The 18,740-nt window shown below is 38.3% G+C and overlaps 1 protein-coding gene across 2 annotated transcripts in view; it reads right to left on the reverse strand.

The window, feature by feature from the left end:
* Positions 1-18,740, reverse strand: part of SLC22A15 (solute carrier family 22 member 15) — a 41,369-nt gene that overhangs the window by 10,696 nt on the left and 11,933 nt on the right. Inside the window, exons 2-11 of one of the 2 annotated variants that reach the window (XM_055711824.1) lie at positions 15,798-16,010; positions 12,545-12,677; positions 11,370-11,534; positions 10,247-10,376; positions 8,254-8,469; positions 6,792-6,932; positions 5,936-6,021; positions 3,730-3,850; positions 2,703-2,775; positions 1,533-1,721 (exon numbers count right to left, since the gene is read on the reverse strand). In XM_055711824.1, coding sequence (XP_055567799.1) covers positions 1,533-1,721; positions 2,703-2,775; positions 3,730-3,850; positions 5,936-6,021; positions 6,792-6,932; positions 8,254-8,469; positions 10,247-10,376; positions 11,370-11,534; positions 12,545-12,677; positions 15,798-16,010 — 1,467 coding nt within the window. Of the gene's footprint in view, positions 1-1,532; positions 1,722-1,742; positions 2,591-2,702; positions 2,776-3,729; positions 3,851-5,935; positions 6,022-6,791; positions 6,933-8,253; positions 8,470-10,246; positions 10,377-11,369; positions 11,535-12,544; positions 12,678-15,797; positions 16,011-18,740 lie in introns of those variants that run through there. The other variant, XM_055711825.1, reaches the window with a different exon arrangement.

Genomic DNA, 18,740 nt, shown 5'->3' on the forward strand with positions numbered 1-18,740 from the left:
AGAAGCATACAGAAGTGCAAGCAGGGAAGATTTAAACCTGAGAAGGCTGCTTGACATAAGTGAATCAAGTTGTGCAAATACTGACAAACACTTGTCACCTCAAAGGGCAATACTGACCTTACTTTGTTAGAAAGGAAAATAAAAATGCGACTTTCTCTCTTCTAAGCTGTAACACCTGCACTATTTGCTAGAACTGTTTTTTGTTAGTAAGCCATCTGCACAGTTAAGATGTAATAATGACATAATTACCAAAATAACAGCTGGTGTAAACTTGATATAAGTGTATATGATGGATTTGTGTTGTCTTCAAGAATGTGGTGCCATAACATATTACCCAGTATGGGTAAAAATGTTTATAAAACGTGCATGTAAAGTAGCTACAGCATAAAATTAATTATTACAGAACTGCCTCTTTCAAGCTTTCTTCAAGGGTGTTTTTGTGAGCGAACTGTGCTGTCCTGTCAAAAATCACTACAGCTAAAATTGGTAAACAAGGCAACATGTTGAAGCCTTTGAAAGGAAACAACTGTTCTCATCCTAGAAACAAATGTTACTCTGCCTCCTGATTTGTGTGAAAATAAGTTTATGAATACACAAAGTTGTGAATCTCAGACCGCTTGACCAAAAATTAATCAAATGAAAGTAAAAGATGGTATAAAGATCCCATCTTATCTCTGCGTAATGGGACAACTAACTTTCTACTTGAAGGGCAACTCATCACTTCCTCAACTTTTGTTAGTCCATTGACACTTAAAATTTTGGGACTAGGATTTAAACATTAAAACCTTAGCCAAATTCAAAACACCCACTTCCAGCTCTCTAGCTACTTCTCTCTAACCCCACTCAATTCACAGAGAAGCAGCCATGTGAAAAAACCTCTGCGTGACTGCAAGATGTACACAGCTCAAGAGGAGGTGGACAAAAGGAAGCATGAAAAAACAACGTTCCAAGGAAATCTCAATAGAAAACATTTATTTATGCTTATGCCTAGGAATTTTGTAGTTCCAACATTTTCAATGAACCTCGTTTCCCAGAATCAACAGCGGGACAGATCTCAGAGGTCAGCCTAGCTTGAGCCCATTTAAAGTCTCTCTAGGATAGATCTAACCATCAACACTGCAGAACAGCCAGAGCAGAAGTACAGTGTGCTACCTTTCAGAACAGCCCCTCACGAACAGGCTTCTGTGTTCTTTAACATCTAAGGCTTCTCAGACTTCAATGGCCAGCTTTGCACAGAGCATGCTGCAGCAATCCGTCTTAGATTAGACTAGACACCACCAAGTCCTTTATGCCAAAGGAAGAAATTGTAAGCTTTGGCCTTAAAGGGATGAACTAACCCAGCTATGTTTCAGCCTGCATTTCCAGACATTTCAGATGCAATGGGTAAGGTCACTAACTATCTTCTGTACCTCCTTGGGGCCTGTCCTCCACAGGCCAAGAATCACTATCCAAATCTATCTAGAGTGGCATATTCAAGCTGACAGTTGAAATAAACACAACAGAAAAGTACTAGGAAAAAAAAATGAACATACCTGTGAGCCATCTAGGGCTTGTAATGACATGGCTTCGTCACCCAGCCTCCAGTACGAACACACTTGCAGGTCTGAAATAGTTTCTAGCAAAGGACTGTTTAAGGTCTCTGGCAACAACAAACTTAAGAGCCCAGACAAAAGACCAGTCGCTCCAAACACAATGTAAGGCAGAGACCACTGTACAGATTTCTGGAAAACAGAACAGAAAGTTAGGTTGAGATTGGTTCCCTCTAGTTCATACTGCATGTTAAAGCACTTCACCCTTACAACCATTCCATCTGGGAAGTATTTGTGTTCTTATTTAGCATAAAAGTTACCAGTCCTACTAGGGTTTTTTTTAACTAATATTGTCAGTTGTATCTGATCAATACTATTAGATCCACACAGGTTTTTAGATGGACTTTAAAAGAAATGCCTGCTGAATGTATACTCAATTCTTGTCCATAACATGGACTTTTTAACAAATGCAACATCACTTTGTAGCAGGGAACAGATATCACAGAATTGCAAATGTGCTAGTTGGAAGAGATCTCTTGAGGTCACCCACTGACTCTGAGCATGACTACAGCCAACACTAGACCAGGTCAATCAGAGCTTTGTGTAACCAAGTATTGAAAAAACTCCCAAGGATGGAGATTTCCCCCCCAAGTAGCCTGTTCCAGGGCTCATTAAGCCTCTCAAGACTATTTTCCAAATTTCCTATCTAACCCCCAAGCCAAAACTTGTGGTCATAGACCCCTGCTGAACACTGCTGGGAGAATCAGAGTAGCAACATTCCCTCAAGTTTTCATCTGGAGCCATGTGCTCTAGGCCCATGACCTCTTGGTTACCTTCCACTGGGCCCTCCCCAGATTTTTTAACATCCCTCTAGAACTGGGTGGGAATGTAATCTGTGGGCCACATACCCAGACTGGGTCTGATGTAGCTCAGTGTGAACTTTGCCTGTTTGTGATGAGAGGATGCTGCTAGCTCCCATTTTACTTGTCATCCATTTTCATACTCAGGTCTCTTCCAGCAAGGCTGCTACTCAACCAGTTGGTTCCCAGTCTGAGGTATACCTTAGTTTGTATACATATGTTAATACAAAATATTCCCACTTCTGTAAGCCTCTGATGATATATCAGAGACACAAAACAAAAATATACATAACAGTGAGAAGTTCAGACAAACCAATGAAGGGACGAAAGGAGCAATGATTCCACCAACACGGGAAAACATGGAGCAGGCACCCATTCCAACATTCCTAAGAAGAAAACAAAAATCATTGATCAGTGACATCTGCACAGGAGAAATTACAACTTTTGAAAAGTGCCACTGAGCAAGGAAAAAACCCTCCATCATGACCCTGACCACATTAACTATTGAAGAAAAGTCAAACATAACTGAAAGCACCCCAAGACAGGAATTAAAACATATGCTTTGGGCTTAAAGAGAAGCAAAAATCCCCTCCACGTTCAGAATTCTAACACATACGCACATAGAGAGGCAATGAAAGTACAATTTCAGTTAATGCATCTTGTCTCTGCCTAAAGCTTTAGCTAAATTCCTTTATCCAAATCCTATTTATCAGTAGATTTGCCCTCCTGTGAAAAACACCACGGTATAATTTCACAGGTGGCTGATCATCAACAATAATACCTGGTTAAAATATCTATTAAAAATTGCACCCATGTAATCGAGGCTTTTGTCTACCCTGTCAGCACAAGCACAGGGTACTTCTGCCTCTAATGAGTGAAACCTTACTGCTGCTTCCCTATGGCACATGAAGCATCAAGTTATTTTTTCCAAAGCTTACTGACCAGTCATCTTCAGTGTTGCTGGTTAAGCAAGTATGAACATTTAATAGAGTTGTCTCATTTATAAAGCATTGAAAAAGTTACAGATATCACTCAATAAAGAGATACCAGAAATACTATTGTAATCCTTATAAGTGGAGAGGGCTGTGAGCATACCAAGCAGCCAAACTATTTACTGTTACACAAAGAATACAGTTAGTCTGAAGAGAACACTGCATATTTGAGGGAAGTAGTGAGAAGAGGATAAGGGAAGAAATTTAGCATATAAGGCTACAGCTGATCATTATATATAACTGAAAAATCTCATATGAAAAGGTATAGTTAATAGAAAGAAGTAACAGAGAAGTAAAAGGTGAAGAAGTAAGAGAACTAGAAAAATGAAGACCTTAGATTTGCGTTACCTGATCACTGTGGGATAAAGTTCTGATGTGTAGATGTAGACAATGTTAAATGCAGCACTGATTGTCAGTTTCCCCAGCAAAGACAGAGAGCGACTATTCACCACAGCAAACACTCCAGTATCTGACAGAGAAAACGTGACTCTTGTAAGGCTTTCGAGCACTCAAATACATCTCCATAATAATTTCAATCACACAACAGTATGGACTGAAAAGGAATCCTCTGAAGAACCTGCTATGACAGCCAAGCATTTTTCCTTTAAAGGACAGTATTTGTCAGGGGTGATCTGTACCTTCAGGAGAACTCTCAAAACTGCAGAGAATCCAAGGAGCTTTCTTTTAGGCAGCAAGGGCAGAAATCACACAACATAATTTATATTCTGTCTACAGATTTATTACCTTTATCTGTGCAATCAAATTTGTACAAAGAGGAAAATTATTCCCCACGTAACACACTTGAAAAAAATAACTGAAAAAAATGGATTTTAAATTCATGGCAGACTTGCTACTAGCCCAAAATTGTTTCCATTCTATTCAATATAATCCAACAGAAATAAACTGAGTTGAATGACTGAACAGTTCCAGAGACTACAGAATGGAATTATTGCTCAAGGCTAGAAAAAAAAGAGAAACTGAGTTTTCCTTTCCTTTTCCTCAGCATTACAATAAATGACATCTTTAAAACACTAAAATCCTGCATTCTACCACAACATCAAATTCTAGATATGTAAGATAAAAAACCCTATAAACATAGTAAAGGCTGAAACTAAACCTCAATATTTTATGAGTCTACCACTAATAAAATACTAAAGTAGTCCCATTGCTAAGTTGAGGAAAAGAATAATTGATGTCTTTTGAAAAAGTGAGCAAGTTTGTTTAGTAAAAAGAGCCCTATTCAGTGTCAATTCCTAGTATGCAAGATAGCACGCTTCTAATGTTATTACTCTGAAAGAAACACAAAAGACAGGAAGATGCTGTAAAGAATCATACCAAGTTTTCCATCCAGCTCAGTTTTGTCAGAACAGCCAGTGCTTCTTCACCAGGCACGTCAGAACATGCATTAATTGCCTACCAAGGAAGCCCACAGCATAAGCCTTTACTGCTTTGGGCAAATCACAGGCAGAGACAGGTGGCTCCTGGCCAGTCAGCCATTCTGCTTCCTAAGCCACTTTGCTCCTGGCTGACTTTGGTGGTTCAGCATGCAGCTGATTTCCTGGGGTCCTGCAGTCCTATCCTCTGAAAAGCTCTCATTTTCACATGTTATACTTTGATATGCAGAAACTGCTTGGTGACTGGTACCAGCTTAACCAGAAAACCTGAGCATCCAGGCTCTAGGATTTGGAATACTTCTGGAAAACTGAGTTGCACCCCTTCAAAGAAAGTTTTACCTATTAGATTAATTGCCATCTAGAGCAACTTACACACTCTCTCATCATAAATGTTTAATCTTTTTGAATCATGCTTCAAATATTTGAAACATTTTCCCTCCTTATGACAGGTGTTATACATGCACAAATCTTACAAGCTGAGATGAATTCATGTACCTAATATTTAAAGGAAGAATTGCTCACTGTGCAATTCTGCTTCTATCATTTTGAAAAAATTCCAAAAATGAAGAAATGAGCATTAGTGTGTCTTTACAGAAAAGACATTTTATTTCACTTCTTTTAAAGACCCCTTGCTTGAGAAGATTTTCAGAATGCCCTCTGAACTATAATGCAGCCACATTACTAACACTACAATCACACCAGTCTTGAACATTACACAGCAGTGAGGAAAAGATGGAAACTTGCCACAAGAATCAAATCTTAGGATCTTTTGACATTGGTATTGCGCTTGGAGAGACACATATAAGTTGCACAGGTACTACTTACACTGACATTTGGCTAATGAAGATAATCCCAAAGAATGATGTTTCTTGAAGTAAGTCAGAAGCACTAGAGAGGAGTGATTGATGTGATCAGATATAAAGGGCAGAATCCAAAGACAAAAGTTCAATACTAAACCTTTCTACCTTTCCACCTTTCCTTAAGGTCTGAGAAAGGTTGCTGCTTATCCTTTTAGTGAGTTGTGGCTTCTCTGGCTTCAAAAATTGAGACTCATATGGGCTATGAGCCTAATCTACTGGCAACCAACAAATTCTTAGGCCATAGGATGCTGTGTTTACCAATTCTTATCACATACTCCAGAGACAAAAGGAAATATTTACCTTTCTTTTTAGGAAGAAACATGACAATAAGACAAGCCAATCCTCCCAGGAACAGAAATGTACTCAATGTTCGCTTCCGACCAAACCTGATGTGCAAGGATAACAAAGCTTTATTCTGCATTAGATCTGTAGCTTGCAGAGCAACAAGTCCTCTAAATTCACGTTGTCTCTTTATCTGCGGTTGGAAATTCTGAATGCCATCTCCCACAAATACTTCCTCTCACACTGTTTTTAAACAAGCTTCTACTGCACTCTTAATAAAATGAGCACTAAGAAGTCTTTATGCAGTGGCTGACAGTTTCTAGGATTTTTGATTTGCTTCCCACTGTGTGTGCACATTTGTAAAGCTCCTCAGGAGATACGTAGAGAAGAGATTGAGAGGTGAATTCTACAAAAAGTGAAAGACATTGTCCAGAGTATCATGGCTCAGGAAACGGCTAAATATCTGAATCAAGAGCTCTGCTCACATACTAGCGCACACAGCAACTATTCCATGAAACCACACAGCTTCTGTTGCGTTTAGTTGCAACAGCTCTGACCTAGCAGTGAGAATGGGGATCAGGAGAGAGAGGTGGGGAGAATGCCATCTTGTGTTAGCACGGAGTCAGCACCGCTCGGTTCAACTGACCTGGGGACCAGCCTCATCTCTGAGCCAAATTTAGATGTCTCATTAACAAGGCAGCTACTGAGAACAAGTTAAATTGTTATTTGAAATAAAGATATAGCAATAGCAATTTCAAATTGAAGCAGGAAGCCCCACACAGCAGATATAAACTAGGAGATGCAATATACAAGAAATTATCTTTAAGAAAAATTATAACAACCCCCTGAATGGGTTAATAAATTTCATACTTACCATTTCTGGTTAATCAAATAAATACAGATTGGGTATGCTGGGATTTCTATCAACCCTGAAAGGGCTAAATTGGCATAAATACTTCCACCTAAGTCGCCCACATTAAGGGTAAGACCATAGTAAACCAAGCTGCACACAAACCTGCAAAAGACAGAGAAAGAATAAAATCAGAGCTGCTGCTTTGCCTGCCAAATCAAAGCACTGGTCTGGCACAATACACTAAAAACTACATTTAGTGTTTCCGAAGATAGGTCTAAAATGTTTCTCTACAAGCATATGATGTTTTCTAGGTAAAGAAACCATTTTGTCTCTGCATAGAGCCAATTCCTGACTTACTACTCAGTTAAACTTCAGACTACACTTAAGAAGAATGTGCATAAACCAGAATAAAGTTAAAATAAGAACATGATTATAGTATCTGACTTGACAAATGATATCTTGGTCCTTTTTGTTTTTATCAGATTTCACTTTTATCCATATTTTTCCAACTGTGTGTAAATCCTTTCTCAAACAGTTCAGATGACACTTCCACCTTCTAATTTCTAAATCCTGGTCCAGTTTTATTAATTTTCCAATTCTGATTTTTTTACTTTTCTTTTGTAACCCTGACTGACTGTTATCCTTACAGAGAAGAATGGAACAGGCCACCAATTCATTCTGCAGGAAATCAGCAATTCTCATTTAAGGAACAAAAAAAGAATAATCAACTATTTTGCAGTAAGCATCTGGAAAAGAACAGGAAAACAGCTCTGTGTTGTCTGCTGACAAAATACCTTTTTTTTTTTTTTTCTTAATCAATACCTCTTCCCCAAATACATGCATTATAAAAGCAACTGAATGAATGGTAATGCCAGAGGACCCCCATACCATGTCATACACAAGGTTTATTTCCAAGTAGCACCAAATAACCTCAGGGGCAGCAGAGCTATGGAAAACAAGACAAGACACTTTTGGAGTTAAATTTCTGCTAGTGACAAGAGGTCGCATCATGGGTTCCTGCTCCTTACTACCACTGGCAGCACTTTCTCTTAAGAAAATAAACACACTCAGACAAGGTAGGCCACCCACCTGTTAATGGGCTCCTTACACACAAAACAATGAATAACTCATGTGACTTAAAGTACTGACAAAGCACTGGGCCAAAGAGGAGGACCGCATGACTGACCTCAGCTGCCTTCGAGGGTCAGAAAAGAAGGGGTAGTTCTGAACTATTCTGAGATTGAGAAAGCATGACAGAAGCGCATAGATAAAACACCTAAGAACTAGACTGTAAAAATGGCTTCATGTTACAAATGCACTAAGGAAATGCTATAATACAAGGATCCTTTTTAGGTACAGTGTCCCTAACACCACAGGCTGAGACCAAGCACAATCTGCAGGATGGGCCAATTCTCAGCAACATCTTCTCTCAAAGACTTAAAAAGACAACAGCAGCACAAAGCCTACGAAGTATTTCAAGTACCAGGTAAACATCATGATCAAGGTGCGTCCCAAGAGAATCTTATATCGGAACAGATCCAAGAAGCTGCCAGCCTCTCTGGAGCTCCTCTCTGCTGGGAGTTTTAATGAAAAAGTGCACTTTTGCTTGCGGTTCCTCTTCGCAATGAGGTAGAGGGCATCTTCTGCTTCATTCAGCCGGCCTTGTGAATAGAGCCAGCGGGGGGACTCTGGAATGAATCTGAAACACACAAACACAGACAGCTTTAGGGCACTTCTTGTCTATGAGGCTGGACTTGTCCACATAAATAAGGCTGAAATACATTTTGGTATAACAAAGAGTTTTTCAAACAACCCTTCAGGTATAAAACTCACTTATTGAAACAGAGACAAAACATGTTGAAAGGGAACATTGTATGTAATTTAAATACTAAGCATTACATTGAATATTACATAGATACACAAAACTACAAGTCACAGTATACCATTAGGACCCTGTCTTCAGAGAATTCAGAATTAAGGAGACACCACATGACTACAAGTAACAGGATGTTTTTGTAACACCATTTCGCATTTTCCAAATTTTTCTCAAGTTCTCTCCTGTAGACAGGAAGGCAGAGGCTGTGCAAAGTCATACTCTTGCTCCCCACATGCACTGTTCACATTATAGGTTTGTAACTCCGACAGAGCCTTCAAAACAAATGTTCTATTATTTTCAGATTCCCAGAACTAATATAAAATTTAGTCTTTTGCCAGAAGCTTTTTAAGATTTTTGCCTCTGATAAGAAATGACATTTTTATTTAAAACATAAAGGAAAGTGAATCTGTGCTTTTATAAAAGAAAACAGCTTAGAAAGGAACATGTTTTCTTCCTCATGATAGAAAAAAAATCTGGTAGCATTTTCTGCACAGAGTAATTTTTAAGTAATGTGGGAGGGAGGCAGGCAGCGTGAAATTTGGAATAAGAAAATATCCTTTCTTACAGTAAGACAGGCCTCTGAGCACAGCTCTGAAGTTCTAAGCATAAAGCACTTTGAGAAACTGTACATACCAATATGAAAGTTACAATTTTTTTCCCCAAAACCCCCAAACATCACTAAGTTTTGAAATATCAGAAGTGTCATCTCTGCCTTTCACCCATGAACAGCCTCTAAGACCTTTCCCTGAGTTCTGATGCTTCCTTTGAAAGGGTGTGTTGACTCTTTAGCAAAGACCTTTATTCAGAAAGTTGGTTACTGAAGTTAAATAGATGTTGGAAGGAAAAAAGCCCTAAATCTAAACAGCAAATTTATCTTCTTTCAGTTACTGGGATTCTGCTGTCAGGAAGTATATAAGAAGAGCATGCTGCATCATATAGCTTTCAGTGCAAAAGCCTACAAACACAAAACCCCTACTATATTGATCTAAAGAAGCCTTCTTCCTATTCTTTCCTAATCACACTTGAAAAATAAAAGGAAGCTGCCCATTTTGCATGTCACCTTTAAGACTGTATGTGCAAGTAATTCTGAAGCTGTTCCTTCTGTGTAAGCACAAGTATAAGAGAAACATCATGTTATCACTTAACTGCAAAAAACATTTCTGTACCTTTTCACATGCATATATAGTGTCTTCTAGCACACCAGACAAGAGTTTAGATCATCTGCATACACCGGTTAAAGACAAGGATATGCTTCTACAACACTCTGCTGTGTTCCTATCTACAGTACTAATGCATATACAATACCATGTACACTTATATTTTCCAATACTGCAGCACTGCTATTTAAAGAAAGCACAGAACGTGAGGTGTCTACATGGGGTTGAGAGAAATACCTTAGTTACACCATTTCGTTCCATCCTCAAAAGGCACTTTGACTTAGCTGTTTGGTTTGTTCCCTAGGTTTTTTTCTTGGGTGTTTTGTGTGTGTGTGTTGGGGTTTTTTTTGGGAGGGGGGGGGTGGTGGTGGTGGTGTATGTTTTTTTAAAATTTATTTATTGACACCTTTCTTGATGAAACTCGGTTTGAAAAAATAACTTACAGAGAGAGAAGAAAGACGATTGTTCCTTCCAGGTTAACCACAACAGCCAGAGTCCTCCAGGAACGAATGAAGTACCCTAATAAAGCATACTGGGCAATTCCCACAGCAAAGAACAAGCCACCAATAGATCCTAACACACAATTAAAAACAAAACATTATCACACCTTGAAGGAACATTACTAACTCTCAACACATGGGAACAGACAGAACACTTCATTAAGAAATATTCACCCAGCAACACATCTGACCAAAGAATATTCTACCGTTTTCCCATGCAGGGCAGCAGTATTACATCTAATTGCAAAGATCAACACAAGACCAAAATGCACTTTTCTACATCCTGCTCAACAAAAGCCCCCATGAACAGTAAAGTCTTGTAATTCCAAAAGTATGTTTCAGCTTTCCATGTATAAAAATAAATATAAAAAACCCAAAGCATTGGAAAACTGGTATTTTTAGGAATACATAGTATTCATTTGTAGCTCTCACAATTTCTAAGATACTCTGTTTTAAAACAGTCTCAGCATAGCACTTTGGCACTTGTCACAGGTGGGCAAGCCAGGTCTCAGAGCTGTAACAGTGCAATTTATACACATCATACCTGAAGGACAGCTTCAACACTGGCAACCGAGACAGTTAAGGTGTCTGTATCTTTTGTTGTAAATTCTAAAGTTGATTACTACATGGGGCAATTTTTGGTTTTTTTAACATATAAAAAAGGTTTTTATATAATGGGAAGATAAGACGCTTAAATCTATTAATTTTTTTTGAGAACTGCCAGAAATGAAAGGATTTCTATTTAGTGTACAAATACTAAGCTCTGTTTAGCAGAGTGCAAAATTCCGATGGACAGAGCTCAGCTATCATGAACCTTGGACGAATATTTAACTGTGTAATATTCACAGGGGACGTTTCAACTAGACCTTTGTCAGCTTGAGTGATGCAGAGATCTGAATGGCCCTAAGTCATCTACTGTGCTTGTCTAAGGTTCATATTACATAAAGATCTTGAAGCAGAGTAAAATTTGCAACTGCTATGGTGCTAGCTTTGGGGTGTCTCAAGTGATGCACGAGACTGAAATTTATAAATTCTGACAATAAAAACACTAGCACTCAAACTTTACCTGCTAACGCCCAGTATGCAGTACCCACACACTCATTCAGCAGAACAAAGGCCACCAGTGACATCCCACCATTCATCATCCCTACCAAGAAGCGAGAGACGGCGAAGAATTCATATGAGGGTGAGAATCCATTTGCAATGGCAAACAAGATGTCAAGAGCAAAACCTGGAAAACGAGACAAAAGGTTTCATTTCACAGGAGTACCTAAAGAAAAGCAGAAGCATTTTATCAGTATCTTTACTTCACGTTCACTAGGATCCATCCTAAGTAATCATAGTCAACAACTACAATGCAGGTTTGGGCAGAAGTTTAAGTACCTGAAGTCAGTACCATGAAAGGGGACACACAAAAGGAGTGGTTTCTGATATGTAATATGCAGTACTAAACCTTCAAATTCAGTTCACAGCAGACAATGTTTTCACATACTCAGAACTACTGTCTGGCTCCAGTTAAGATGGCTTAATATTCATCCCTGTACAGGAGCCACAGATTACATACCTGACCAAATACCTCCCCTCATTCTTGGAAAGTGCCCTATACAAGCTAGAGAAATGTTACCAGGGGACAGTACATGGGGAGTTTGCACTGTGTAGCAGGCCCACCTTTATCTGCTTTGAATGAGATTGTTCCTTTTAAAAACAAAAAATAATCAAGTTTTTTAATTCTACATGCTCATCCATTGACATACAAATTTATAAATACACAGACAAAAAATGAAGTTCCAAGTGTTGTTTGATCCGGAGACAGTAAAAAAGCTTACGAGCTTTAAAACACTATGAGGATCACAAATATATAAAAATTAAATCACGCAGACAGGAGATAAAAAGTGCAACAAATTCCTAGCAGGTTATATATGTAAGAACACTGCTAACAAATTACTAGAAATATTAATTGCAACCTGTGGAGATCCCATGAGCATGACATGAATGAGTGTAAAACCCTTACAGTACAATTCCTAAATCCAGAACATCTCCCAGATATTCAGATGGTGATTGAAAAGTCAAATATTAATTTGTCACTACTTATATTCCTGAAGAATACTGGAAGGGCAAAACAGAAAAATAAAACTCAAAGCACATCACTGCTATGTATCAAGCTCTCAGCAGAAACTGAGCTCTTGCCATTGATCTTCAGAGGCACAACACCACTACTTCATTCATTTCGTTAGATGTTACCTGTAAGATAGACTTTCTTCCTCCCGAAGCGATCAGAGAGCTGCCCAAAGGAGATGGCTCCAATAAACACACCACTGAAGTAGAAAGAACTGGCAGCACTGACTTTGTATGATGTGTTGCCAATTAAAAACCACTGGATGGAGGGGAAAAACAAATAAAGGTGAATTAACCAGAATACAAGAAGTTCAGCAGTTCACCAAGAGCCAATAGCTGGAGGGGCATGACACATATTTTAAGAGTGATCAAACTTTACATACATCTCCTAAGCATCAGGTCACCAAAACACGACTGCTGTCTCCCAGACTCACCAGGTGGTAGTAACCAATTGCATTGTTCCCCCAAATCACATGCAGTCGTTGATTCTGAAACCAGGGACAGATCCCTCAGAGTATTGTAGGTTTTGCAGTCTTCTCCCACTCTCTCTTTTATTGCTTTTTTTCACATAAGTCTGTTAGCTTAAAAAGACTCAGTACTATCTCTTGATACATGTCACCCACAGTGTGTAGGCATACTATGCAAAAATAAAAATTGTGGTTTACGTCCAAAGAGAATCCTGCATATGCTCCTCCAAGAACTGTCTTGTCACTGAGAAACACTTTGGTTAGACAGGTTTTCTGGTATTGCAAATACTCATCTTTTTTACAGTGTACTTCCTGTCATTTCCAGTTCTTTTAATTCCAAATACAAAAGTGACCTTTATATGTTTTCATTCTAACAGACTTAATGTCTCAATTTGAACCTGACAGGAGATTTTTTCCCCACCAAAAAAAAAGCAGAATGAAAATAAGCCATGCCCTCACTGCTCAAAAGTTATTTCCTTTTGTATTCTAAAAACTCCACATCTGTTCTTTTTCTACTCCTCTTGCATCTTGAGATAATGTTTCCTATTAGTGACACCCAACTTTTCTTCCTGTGCTGGTAAGCTGGTGATTATGTCATTATCCCAGCAATAACACTCTAATCTTCTCCTCATAATCTTCTCTTCCTCTACCAAAATCCCATTAGATATCCTTTCTAGCAAAGCTTATATTATTTCAAAGCTCAGTTATAAACTACCTCACCACGAGAACAGAGCCATGCAATTAAACCTCACCAAGATTAGGGGAGCTAACAAAACAAAATCATTCAGAAGCTCCAAGAAAACAACTTACTTATTCTCAGTATATGCTTCATTTTGAATTGTCACTTTAACGGCGAGGTGTTTACGGATATGGTAGGTAATGTGCCCATAAAACATCAAGACTGACAAAATTCAATTCTAAAACTAACCACATGACCGCAAATCAGTTTTTGAAGCTTCTCCAGATTTTAAAGACAATTCCCAGAAAAATCCATCTGTATAATAATAGCACATGAGATTAATTTTATCTTGAAATAACATGGTCAGTTTGTTTTATAAGAGCTACAAGAATCATACCCTGACTTTTGGTATAAAAATTTAAAAAGCTGCCAACACTGAAACTCAGTGACATTAGATGCTTTCTGAATCATTCAGGGATTAAGGGATAATTTGGTTGCGAAGCAAAATTTGTTCTGCAAATTAATCTCAACAGCTAAGAAGCCCTTTAAAGGACTCAAGGCTTTTCCCTTGTATAAAGCATGGTACATGTATGTACATGTATGTTACATGTATTTACATCAGAGTATTTTTCAGTGCAAATTTGCAATGGTCATGGTAGTAGTAAGTGATGCTACAAGATAAGCATTAAAAACATCCTCCTCAAGTATAGAAAAAGCTTCTTTACACATCAATAAAGAAAGTAGACAGTGATGACATACCCCCCCCAAGTCACACTAAAATCTTTCTATTTAGCATGCAATTCAACTTCCAAATATACCACACATTCAGCTAAGAAATTTTGAAAAAAATTATACTTTAACAGTGGGAAACAGGAGAGCTAACAAGATTTTATACACATGGGTCTTTACTGAGAAATATGTTAAAAGAACTACAAAGCAGAATCTACAAGTTGCCTGGGTTTTTTTTTTTGTTTGTTTGTTTTTGTTTGAGGTTTGTTGGTTTTTGTTAAGTTTTGTGGGTTTTTTAGTTTTGTATTTTTCAAGTAAACTTTGTTCTTTACCTCAATTTATTTATGCAAGTAAAATGCATAAGAATCTTCATAAAATTTATGTCCTAAAACACTGCTAAGGTCCACAAATGTCTGACTTGTCAAGTTTAAGAGAATGAAAGACTCTTGGATAAACTGAAAAGCAAAAAAGTCCAGAGAAAGTCTGAAAACCTTACTGAGCTTTCAATAACACTTACAAAACCCCACTGTCCATTACGATTTTAATTTAAATAGTGGCATAAGTACTCATATCCTCTTTATTACCAGAATAAGAGGAAATGCCTGTTGTACACAACTGTTTGGTACTATTCCAAAACTGGCAGCTTACATTAATATGCTCATAACCAATAAAGTGCTTTGGAGGAGTAATTCAGATAGCATTAATACCTCTGGACAATAGCCATGAATTATCAGGTGGTACTACACTTGACTCAACTGTACAGCTCTAAATTCAGGTCTTTTAGCAGATGCACTCAGACAGGGCTCTCGCACGGAACAATTTGACATTAACAGATACTGAAGGCCCCAGGAAGGGCAGGTGTTGCACACATCAGTGCAGAGGCTGGAATAATTTCTGTAGGGATTGTGGCTAGACCCATGAAAGAAGACACTTAGAAAACACAGAGACCACACCAATAAAGCTAAAGCTTGGTTTGGGATGGGATGGGGGAGTTGCTTTGTCCACCTGACTCCCTAGTGCCCATGTCTTCCCCCTATCTGGAGTTACAAAGACTGCAGAAGCTACTTTCCCTCCAGTTCCTCCACTGCTGGCTAGCTGCATGATGGATGCACTATATGCATTTGACCTTAGCAAGGGAATCTCAAGAGGTGGCCAGAGCGAGCTCAGGGTCCATAAAGGATTTTGAGCACATTAGTACAATGGACAGCACGATTCCGGCTCAATTGTGGAACCAGGCTACAGGATCCAATACATAACTTCCACATGGAAAAGGTGGGAAGTTTTAGAGCAGAACTTTGGTCAGAGTCTGCACAGCAAAATAAAGCTAGTTTTTGTTGCCAGTAAAGATATGAGCAGATTACCTGTTCTCTACTTGGAGGTAGCACCTGTTTCATTTGTTAATCAAAACATGCATTAGCATGGAAGAAAGCAGCAGTACAACCAGCTCCCTGCAACCGACTCGGTAAGATCAGACACAAGGCAGCAAAACACATTTCCGACTTACCTCAGAGACTATTGATGTGAAGCTGCTGCTGAAGTGTACGTGCTTATGCACCTCACTGCCATTGGCATTCAGAAGCCATTCCCCAAAAGCTCTCTGCTCGCTCACTGACTGGTTGCTATGGCTCTGATTTGCTGAGAGCTCTTGGAGATCCCAGTGGTAAGGAGGAGTTGCGCCCACCAATGCGATGAGGATGGCTTCAGTGGCCGCATAGAGCTGGCACAAAAGAAAAAAAAAAAAAAAAAGTAAAGGTTGCTAAACATAACCCAAGCAATGTTTCCTCTGCAGCTGGATCAAGTCGGTATTAAAAAATATTCCTTTTTAATATTTGCCTTCTACCACTATAAGATGGCACATGTAGCCCCCATCTACCAAATATCACACACTAAACCACAACTTCAACACAGTGGTTCTTGCACTTTTTAATCTGTTGATTATTTGAGAGAAGTTTCCCTCCTGACACCCCTCCCTCAGCCAGAGCCCCCCCAGCTCCCACACACAGCAAGTGCACCTCCTGGATGCATGAACAGTTGGTAGTACTGCTAATGACACAATAAAACTATTCTTTAATGCAAATATATTTATTATATCCTCTCACTTCACCTGTGTTGTTCATTCCTCTAATTGGATATTTGGAATAGATCTCCTCTTCACTGTTTCATATTTAATCTATCCTAGTTTTACCACAATTAATTCTTTTCTATTTTTAATCTTCCGTGAACCTGTTTTACTCTTACAAAAAAAAAAAAAAGATAGAAGCACACGTGAATGTACATAAGCATCTTCTTACAACTCTACACATTTATACAAGAGATTTAAATACAGTGATTAACAGCTGGCTTTGTTTAAGAAAGAATTAATAAAACTGCTGAAAACACAGACATTTCAAGTGTGGTCTAGAGCTGGGTCACTGCTGCTTGCTCAGAACATTCACAGGCCACTGCTTTAACAGGCTACATTACAACTCCATCTTAAAGCCCAGGGTTCTTAGACCTGTTTGAACATAGAAGTGCCATGAATTCTGGAACAGAAGACGTATGAGAAAGTCTTCTGAGAAACAACACAAGTTGCTGGCAACAACACAAAGATCCCCTGCTCTCCAAATAAAACTGCTTTTTGTCTCAAGCCCTCACTAAGGGACAGTAACGCAGCACAGTAGCTCCTGAACAAAAGAGATCCTGTTGCTTCTCCCGCCTACTACTTCCTCCATGAATAACAACCCCTTGGCCATGCTGTGGACACGAGGCATGTGTCACTCCATTCCTGAAACCCCACTTCAGTCACATCCTGAATACAGTCCTTGCTCTGCTCTCAGCATCCCCTCCCTCTGCTCCTGAAGAATGTACCTGCAGGAGCTGTGTTCTCTCAGAAGGCTGCTACACAAGTAATTCTCAAAACTCAGAAGACCATAGATAGGCACAAAAAAAAAAAAGTCTGAAGACCTCTGAATTCAGATGCACGCAACACCAGGTAACCCTATTTCGTTCTGTACAACAGCTGAGCAGTCAGTTACACCCAGATTTAAATGAGATTTACTACTAAATTAACACAGAGACCCCAAGGTATTAACAGAAAGCATTTTCTTTTCACCAGCTCCTTTTTGCATTCTACATGATATACTGCTGCCACAGCAGCAGGAGGTAAATAAGTATTTTTTAAAAAATCATCCTCTTTCCATTTTTTAATATAAAATTGTTGAATATCAAAAGCCATTTAGAAGAAAAACCACAGTCTGTTGACTATGTTATTATTTAAGCTACAGAACAACTTCCAGACAGACAACAATGAAAAGTAAAAGACTTCATCTGGGGAAGAAGGCAATGACTTACATTATATAGGGAAACAGGTGTTAAAAACCTGAGTGGCCACATTGCTAGGGATGTGTGGATACAGTACTCTCAACAATATTGAGAGGTTTTGAAATTGCCGAGAAATGAGAATTATAGGTCACAATCTGTGGTGCATCCCTGTACCTTGACTCACTCAGACAATTCCGTGTTAGGACTAAGTGATAACATCCTTGCTTTTGTCTTGTGAAATAACAAAACATATTTTTGAAGTAGTTCAGGAAATGAAATCCTCAAGGCATTTGGTTTAGAGAAAGAAAGCATAACCCTTTTGATTTTTCCTCTAGGTGAAACCCACCCCAGCTACAGAAAACTAAGTCAAAAAATAAGTGATTGCAGGTACAATGAAACACTATGGATATTTTTTCAATTAAAAAAAAAAAATACATCAGTCTTAAGCATCCTAGTAGCTGCAGCAAGCAAGGATGTAACAAAGATAGAAACACTTCCAATTGATCTGTTGAATAAGAAATACATGAAAATGGAGACACATTTTGATGTTACCAAATACTATTGTTCTATTTTCATGTTCACTGGAGTCACTGCTGACATAAGACTGTATTTCCTAGAGCTCATCTGCATTGTACTTTGGGTAACAGGTAAGCCCTCTTCATTTCATTGCAAAAACAAAAAGAAACCCCACCAAACACCCCAAAAATTCATTTATAATTCTGAAGATCAGAAACATTTTCTAGAAGCAGTCTTAAAAAATGATGAAACAAACTCTAAAGTTAAAGAAATTAAAAATACAGTTATATCATTCCAGTAAGAGGCAGGAGTTTGTGTTAAATGAATCTGCAGATTCCCCCCTTAAGAATTCTAAATGCTTGCACTTAGCAACATAGTTGTGTAGACTAGTAATCATTATAAACAAATAAACACTATCAAATATAAAATATTAATATTTATATTTATGCAATTTAAAATATTAAAATATATATTAAATATAAATCAATATAAAACACTATTAAAGCAAATATAAATATATACACTGACTTTATAAGATGTAAAATGGCTACAATATAGGCACTGTGGCAAACAAAGCCCTTCATTTTTCATTTGTTCTGTAACCCAAGTCAAGTCAAATTTATGTCATTTA

This window comes from Falco cherrug, chromosome 5 (assembly GCF_023634085.1).
Source record: "Falco cherrug isolate bFalChe1 chromosome 5, bFalChe1.pri, whole genome shotgun sequence".
NCBI lineage: Eukaryota > Metazoa > Chordata > Aves > Falconiformes > Falconidae > Falco > Falco cherrug.